The sequence below is a fragment of the Photinus pyralis genome, unplaced genomic scaffold (assembly GCF_008802855.1).
Source record: "Photinus pyralis isolate 1611_PpyrPB1 unplaced genomic scaffold, Ppyr1.3 Ppyr1.4_LG5, whole genome shotgun sequence".
NCBI lineage: Eukaryota > Metazoa > Arthropoda > Insecta > Coleoptera > Lampyridae > Photinus > Photinus pyralis.
Window position 1 is genome coordinate 17,524,661 of NW_022170596.1, and position 8,882 is coordinate 17,533,542.

Sequence of the window (8,882 nt, forward strand, 5' to 3'; positions counted from 1 at the left end):
CACATGCACAATGAATTTTAAACATGTGCGTTAATAAACCCACAATCTTCCACCCACACACTAACGGCCCACCCTGTACATATAAAATTTGAAATTGAAACTTATTCAATTAATTATAATATTTACAATTTGTGTAACTGTACTCGCTCTATCAATTAACTAAACAAACCAAGGTTGCAGTTATCTATTCAATAAGGTAGGTTATAGCAAAAAATTAGTTATCTTTTGAAATTAGCATTGAATGATGTAATTTTCAGGGAAAATGTTTCCAATTGGTTCGGAGTTTGAATTTCACTACTAGGGTACAGAACACCATTGAATAAGAAATAAATTTAATAATTTATTCAATGACCACCATTGAGTGAAAAAATTTCGTTATTATTCAAAAATGACAACACAATAGAATTTCTAGCGATAGTAACAATTGTAATGTGTGTTGCATAAGAGGAGCATTACGTTTTTTATGATCATAAACTCATATATGGGACCTTGTTTGTATGAATATAATTTCACTTATTCACAGATTGACAAGGATACATTATATACAAAATTATAAATATCAGTTATTTGCAACTAAAATAATATCACATTAATTCTTTTTCTTCTTTTGAGCTTTGTCAGGTAAAATTCCCAGAGATTTCTGATATTCCTCTATTAGCTTCTCTTGTAATTCTGCCGGACAAGGAGAATATCTGCTATATTCCATACAAAATTCTCCCTTTCCCTGAGTGCTTGATCGAAGTTCTCCTGCATATCCAAACATATCATTTAATGGTACCTCCGCATATACTGTAACCCATCCTTCAGTTCCATCCGTGCCTGTTACCAAACCGTGTCTTTTATTTAACTGAGCCATAACTGAGCCCTGGAATTCATCGGGAGTGGTCACTTCCACAGCCATAATGGGTTCAAGAATTTGCCATATACCCCGTTCGAAAACTATAAAAAAAATTAAGTATGAAGTAGTAATTAAAAACGGTATAAAATATAACTATTCTATATAATTTTGAACTGCCATGAATTATTACCTTCCATCATGTTTACAACCACAAAAATGAGAATTTAAAACCACTGCAAAGTGAAAATTTGGATGGTGCAAGTGAACTGCTGCCACAGTGGACGCCATTTTAAATCTCTCTTCTGACCAATTTTTCAACTGTCTCCTCTATGTGGAGCGATACAGAGAATGACGATGGCATGACATGCTGCTTTTCTTTTGTATATCAAGTGGAGACTTACCTTCTTTAATTGCGCCTTGTGCTGCAAGACAAAATGCGTGTTCACTGGAATCCACAATGTGATGCATTCCATCAATAAGACGGAATTTAAGTCCCGAAAGTTTATTACCGGAAAGCAATCCTTTCTCAGACATAAGCAAGAAACCACGTTTGACACCCGGTATGAAGGGTTTAGGAACGTTTGTACCCACAGTCTCGTCTGTAAATTCCAAAGTGGTATTTTTTTGAGGAGGCAAAGGTTCCAATATGCCGATAACTCGTGCAAACTCTCCGTGACCACCAGATTGCTTCTTGTGCAAATAGTCAAATTCGCAAGGATGCAGCAGAGATTCGCGAAACGCGACTCGCGGTTTACCAAGAACTACCGGACAATTGTATTCGCGTTCCATTCTCTGGGCGTAGATCTCCAAATGCAGTTCGCCCATTCCAGACACGATCGTCTCTTTATTGTCAGAGTCAAAGAAGAAATGGAAGGTAGGATCTTCTTTAGTAAATCTTGCGACAGCTTTAGAAAAATTGTCTCGATCCTTATTATTTACTGGATTGATCGCCATTGACACAACTGGATCTGGTACAAATATCGATTCCATGGATAAATTGAGCTTATTATCGGTCACAAACGTGTCACCACTGGCGCAATCAACACCAAACACCGCAAATATATCTCCAGCAAAAACTTCGTTCACATCCTCCATTGTGTTCGAATGTAAACGAACTAATCGTGGAATACGAACTTTTCTCGACGTCCTTGTATTAAAGATGTAATCCCCCTTTTTTAACGAACCTTGATAGCATCGCATGTAAGTTAATTGTCCATATCGTCCCGCTTCTAATTTAAAAGCCAAACTAACAAAAGGGCTACTATCATCCCTCGCAGGATTTAAAACTATCTTCTGAGTATCTTCGCCGTCCTTTTCACAGAGAGCAAAATTATTCACTTCGCCTGGATTAGGTAGATACCTCAGTACAGCATCTAATAAAGGTTGCACCCCTTTATTTTTCAACGCAGTCCCTAACAAAACAGGTGTAAAGGTACGCTTTAGACATGTTCGTCTAATCGCAGCATGTAAATCGAGCTCATTTACAGGCTTGTCTTCCATAAATAACTCCGCTAACTTATCGTCAACATTGGACAAATGTTCAATGAGTTCACTTCTGCGGTCGTCACTTTCAGCTCGCATATCTTTTGGAATCTCATCGTAACATACAGATTCGCCAAAGTTTCCGTTGAAATATATCGCCTTTTGACTGACCAAATCGACAATTCCCTTGTGCTCACCTTCTAATCCTATTGGTAGATGCAAGAAGGCGGCATTGTATTGAAGTTTCGATCTTAACTGTGAAATTACTCTGTTAGGATTGGAGCCTGCCCGATCGAGTTTGTTGATGAATGCTAAAAATGGCACGTTGTACCTTTTCATTTGCCTAGTGACAGTCAGCGTTTGGCTTTGAACACCACCCACAGCACACAATACCAGAATAGCACCATCCAATACGCGCAATGCTCTCTCAACCTCTACGGTAAAATCTACATGGCCAGGGGTATCAATAATGTTAATGTTATGATCATTCCATATCGTATACGTCGCGGCGGATTGTATAGTAATGCCTCTTTGTCTCTCCAATTCCATTGAGTCCATCACAGCACCCACATTATCTTTACCTTTTACTTCATGCATTTCATCAATTCTGCCTGTATAAAAAAGTATACGCTCGGTTAACGTAGTTTTACCGGAATCGATGTGTGCCGATATGCCGATATTTCTAATCTTCTCAATTGGTTTGTGTTCTGCATACTTTACATATGAGGCATATCTTTTTGAATATAACTAAAAGAAATACAATGGATATAACACTAATACGTAACTAATGCCTTTACTTACTTTATACGGCTTATTACTAAAATTCGATAAAAACCGAAGTCGAGGCGCGAGTGCGATCATATTTATTAACACAACAATTTGAGATTTTTAAAAAACTGGAAAATAAAATGTAAGGTTATGAAATGTTCACATGCGAATTTTGGCAGATTCCAACGTTGCCAAGTCGAACAAGACATTTCAGAATTAAAATTTTGGTAGCATTCAAAAGAAAGCGACGCAAGTAAATGGGTGAGTAAGTATGCTTGTGCGATAAATTCGCCCCAGTAAATTCCCCTCGGAATATTCGCTACCGGCGGAATATTCACTCCCGGAAGATCTTCTCCCTCAAAATTCGCTCCTGGATGGTTTGCCCTGGAATAATTTTCTGTCACTATTACCTGGATCGAGTTTCCTTTCCTCCTTCCTTCCGGTTTTTTGATTCGATTATCGTTATTTTCGATATTAGCATTGAATAACGAAATCACTCAACAGTATTAGCATTTAGTCAACGGTATTAGCCAATATTTCATGTGATTACCTTCCTGTGTTAATACAATTTAAATGCCTTAGGCAAGTTAATGGACCATGCAAATTAAACGATGTGTACATAACCCTAAATGCCCTGATTAAATTTGACGGGGCAATCAGTCCATCTCCTTGGGCGAATCTTCCGGGACGAGTTTTCCGGTGCGAATATTCGGGAGACGAATTATTATGAGCGAATATTTTGTGGGAAAATTCTCCAGGAGCAGATCTTCCGAGGACGATTTTTTCGGGTTGACTATTCTGAAGCTGAATCTTATAAATAAACACTAATAAATAAATAAATAAATAAATAAATAAATAAATAAAAATAAATAAATAAATAAATAAATAAATAAATAAATAAATAAATAAATAAATAAATAAATAAATAAATAAATAAATAAATAAAAGATAAGAACGATGAATGAACTCTATTGTGTTTGCTTTGTGATCAGCTGACCAGTAAATCCCCAAATGGAGACGAGTCCAGGACGTACCTTAAAAGATTTTTAGCTCTGGCTACGCTTTTGTCAATCAGTGACCAAGAGTCCAAGAAATCAGCACCTTTGCCCTAACTAAGCGAAACCCCGTAGCTTTGCTACCAAATACGGCTAGGCTATCCATTAAAAAGCACGTTCACGAAGAACTTTCTGTGCAACTTGCGCGCATCAGTCACAAAGAGAAGGAATTGTTAGACTCAATATCCAGGGTTCTCAAACAGGAATCGATTTCCGCTCGCAAGTCCCGACAAAAAGTGTCGTTTTTGTTATATCTGCTTCAAACGAGCTCAAGCAGAGAATGCAATGCTATACAGAAAGCTTTCCAGTTTGCCCTCATAAGTCTATCTCCTATCTCTTGTTTGCTCATGGTCATTAAATAAAAAATGTTCCAAAACCCACTCGTGGGTATTGCCGCGTAACACAAAATGTTTGCCTTTACTAGCAGCATCTGCGGTTAAAATTTCAAAGGAATATCTTCATAAATAAGAAAGTTACCATTTCGCAGTATGCCCATACATCACTGCGCATGCCCACACATAATTTTTACTATGTGCGAAATGTTTGTCTTTACTAGAAGCATCTGTGGTTAAAATTTCAAAGAAAGATCTCCATAAATAAGAATGTTAGCATGCCCACATAATTTTTACTATGTGCGAAATGTTTAACTTTACTATAGAAGCGTCTGTGGTTAAAATTTCAAAGAAATATCTCCATAAATAAGAAAGTTGCCATTGCGCAGTCTGCGCAAAATATGGAGTTAAATGAAACTGATCGAAATGGGCAAATATAGACCATAACAGCTATCAATTTGCGAAAACCCGAATTCTCTAGGTGGCCCAGGGGCCGATATCTCGATGGAACGGACGGACGGACAGACGGAAACACGAACACATAAGCTTTACCTCAACTTCGTTGTGTTACGCTAAAAATGGATGATTAATTTTTTATTTAATGCTCATGGTGGAGTAATGTCGATCTTAGAGGTCTCCCGAAACTGATACCGCACTCCTTGACTTACCCTACACTTACAGTTAGCAATTCTGAGGAAAAGGCTTGATACTTTGGCACATGCCTGGCGTCGCCGCCTCTCCGAGGATTTAGTCAACTAGCTATCGTGGAGATGCGTCCCTGGTAGGCACTAACAGGGATACATATCTCCACTCCTTTTGTATCCATCGCGCTGGGCCGCGACATATCTCAAACAATGTGGTGGATATTATGGATTAGGGAGGTTGTGGAAATTTTAGGGAAAAAGCTATACGAGCAAAACCATATTTCTTTCAAGTCGAAAAGAAGGACGTTTCGCGGTACTTTTGAATCTCCGTAGAAATATACTCGATATGAATGGCACGAATGAACTTCTATATACATCGTGTAATCGGTTCTTTGATTTGTTGAGACGTCTGAGATCGGTAAGGGAATTGAATAAAATACAGAATTTTGTGCGTTAGAAGAGAGAAGAACATATAAAATAGCAGAGTTCGCGCCCTTTTCATGTTTAATTTGACGAATTTGAATACTACATTTAGCGTTATTTTGTAAAGGCGGCAACATTTCATTTAAAATCTCAGCAGTACAGTGCCATCTTGAGTTCCAATTATAGAAGATGCGGTCACGTGATTGACAGCGACCAATCAGATCGCCCAAAATTGCCCGTGCTGAACATAGCCACCCTCCCAAGCCCGAAATTTTTAACGATTGTTAACAACTGCAAGAGCTGGATAGAGATCAACATCTGAAGTGGTAGTGGCGTAAGAAAATCTTACCACCGGCCCCGATAACATCATGGCTGAAGCGGAACAGGCGCCCGAACAAGACAAGGCGACCGCTCAAGGAAAGCAAATTATCGGTGAGAGCTTGTAACATCATTTTTGTGTATACTTTAATTTCGTGTCGGCGTTCGACCGCGTTGCTTCCTCCATCTTTAAATCGGCACATGGCTAATTTATTGGCTTTGTCGCCGATATAGTCTTTTATTGCCATTATTTAAATGCAAAAATGCTCCTTTTAAAAATTTTATGCGCTTGTCATAACTTACGTCAAATATGCAAAATAAGTGCAATAACAAGTACATTATCTTCAATTCATCTTTTCATTATTCTTAAAATAAATATTTCGTACTACGACCCACTCAAAGTGTCATTTACCTATAACTTGCTCAACTTAGATAATTACACCCATTAAGCTTGTGGTCTATAATTTTTGCCAATCTTTTGTGTTGATCGTCCTTGACTCTACCATCAATGAAATCAAACGATATAATCATGAATAAAATTTAAATTAATTAGTTTACCACGCGTGATTTTTTAAACTGTTTTTACGACCCATGTTTTTATTTTCTTAAAAATTATGTAAAAGTAATCAAGTTGGATAACTATCAGTGTGTGTAAGTTAACCTTGTGCACCAGTGATAACCTCCAAATTATTGTTAGCCCCTTTGATAGGTAGGATGTTTTCGCGTTTTATCCACTTGGATATTGTAATCTTAACAGCAACTATGATTTTATCGGGAACAATGTTTTAAGTAATGTTTTTTTACAGCAACCAAGGTCACCGGTACAGTGAAATGGTTTAACGTTAAAAGCGGCTATGGTTTTATAAACAGGTAAGGTCATTTTGTTTTGCATCTGATGGCACTAACGATATCTATTCTTGATTTTATGCTTACATATTTCTGTCATTTATAGTCACAATCCTGTATTATTCTCAGTAATTTACTGGTGGACTTATTTCTGACTGTTAGCATGCTGTCCTTAGTACATTAATAATGTATTTTATATATTAGTTTTTCATATTAAATACTATTATTTGCTACATTTTTTTAATTATTGTTTTCTTCATAGAAATGACACCAAAGAAGATGTGTTTGTCCATCAGGTATGTATCTATAAGTACTTTTTTATTTTTTATATTCTACAATCTAACATGCTGATTTATATCTTTTTTGGTTTCTTATTGTTACTCATTCTAGGTTTTTGTATGAATCAGTGTACATTAGACATAGATACTTTATATAGCCAGTGCTTTTTGCATAGCACCTTCACTGCTTCATATAACAATCAATATTGATAACACTAATCAGCATTCACCGCTTTTAATTAGGTCATGGTAACTTTGTGTATATTATTATTTACGATTAAAAAAGTATTAGTGATTTTTTAATAGGCCATGATTGTAATTAGGGGCTAATGTAAATAATTTTAAAATGTGACTACTCCTGCAATTTATGACTTAAACTGGATAGCAAATGTATAAATGTTCAAATTGTGCCTATTGCGTTTTTAATCCCTTTTCTAATACATTTGATGATGTATTGTGAAAGTAAGATGATACTTGCACTACATTTATTATTTTTGTGCCTTATTTAAAAGTGTTTCAGCTAAAATGTTTTAACTTCACATGATCAATGGACGACCCCCAAAGAGATCCAAAAAATGATTAAAATGATTCAATAAAAATAGCAAAAATTTCAAAAGATTGTGATTTTCTCTAAAGCCTTTTTTGAATTTTTTACTGTATAACGGAATCGGCGGCTTTTGGGCCATGCTTATATTTGCATTTTTTTTATTATTTTAACGAGTACTGAAAAAGCGGCTTGACATTAATTGTATATTATTAGGGAAGTCTAAGGAATTAAAGATTTATTGTGATTTTTAGGGTCTGTATTTCAACCTTGGTAATAATAATAATAATTTTTATTGACGGCCAAGCCAATTTATACATAAATTATTAACAATAACAATAGTATTTTAATTAGTTTAACAAGATACAGATATTAATAAATAATACAATAATAAATAGTAAGGTATGGTTAATAAGTGGTTTTTAACTTGTTTTTCATTACATATGTTTAGATCTGTCCACAACTTTTTTTTTAATTTTGTGTATACATTTCTATATCAAACCAAACGTACATAAATTTAAAAGTTTCTTTGTAAAATCAGCAATTTTTCAGTAGGATACCTGCCTAAACCCGTTTCTGTAAAAAAAAAACTTGGAAAACTGGTCGGTTTTATTTCGTTTACCTCACTTTCAGTTATCACTGTCTACGTTCACACCATTTACATAATATTAGGTACTTTTTTTAATTAAATGTAAAAGCTACATTTTTTAATTTTTCAACAAATATTTTGATGGGAAGAAATTATTTTATCAGTATAACAGGGACGACAGTGCTGCAAGTAAATGTCTTGTAACTTGACATTTTTGAGATTAAATGAAGGCATGCCAGGAAAGATTCAGTTGACAAAATATTAGAATGTAATTTGGTTAACTAGATTTCTTTATACAAGACTCTAGACTGAGCTATGTTTGTTTCGCTATCCCAACCTGTACTCCTCAAAAACTTTGTCATAGTTCGATAACGATTTTGGTTTTATTTTCAAATTATTATTTGTAGGAATAGTTCAAAGATTTCTGGGTCAATGTACTTTGAGAAGAAGCTATAAAAGTGGCTATAAATAGTTTTGTGATAAGTGACATTGCAGATAAAAAGATTCAATAGAACTGACATTACACTTTGTAACTCGATCAAATCCAAATTGTTTCCTTATTTCAGGCAATGGTCAATTGGGTATTATCAAGCATGGTTGAGATGATTTAGGTGATTTAACTGCCATATTGTTAATTAAATTCAAAATTCTTTACACAAGCTCAAAACTCAAAATGAAACAATAAATGACTCAGAGTGCACAATCCTAGGATTGGTTTGACGCAGTCCTCCCTTTCCTATTCTGCGCTAATCTTTTCATTTTTAC

The 8,882-nt window shown here is 35.4% G+C and overlaps 2 protein-coding genes across 2 annotated transcripts; one reads left to right on the top strand and one right to left on the bottom strand.

The window, feature by feature from the left end:
- Positions 1-488: 488 nt before the first annotated feature.
- On the bottom strand, positions 489-3,258 carry LOC116171677 (elongation factor G, mitochondrial-like). The gene is made up of 3 exons (XM_031488647.1): positions 3,122-3,258; positions 1,240-3,067; positions 489-939 (listed from the first exon to the last, which is right to left on the bottom strand). Exons 1-3 carry the CDS (start codon positions 3,179-3,181, stop codon positions 590-592), a joined length of 2,238 nt encoding a protein of 745 aa, XP_031344507.1. The 5' UTR covers positions 3,182-3,258; the 3' UTR covers positions 489-589.
- Positions 3,259-5,806: 2,548 nt separating this feature from the next.
- Positions 5,807-7,209, top strand: LOC116172731. Its single transcript, XM_031489997.1, has 3 exons — positions 5,807-5,974; positions 6,667-6,730; positions 6,969-7,209. The coding sequence occupies exons 1-3, from the start codon at positions 5,911-5,913 to the stop codon at positions 7,192-7,194; spliced, it is 354 nt and encodes a 117-aa protein (XP_031345857.1). The 5' UTR covers positions 5,807-5,910; the 3' UTR covers positions 7,195-7,209.
- The last annotated feature ends 1,673 nt before the right edge of the window (positions 7,210-8,882 follow it).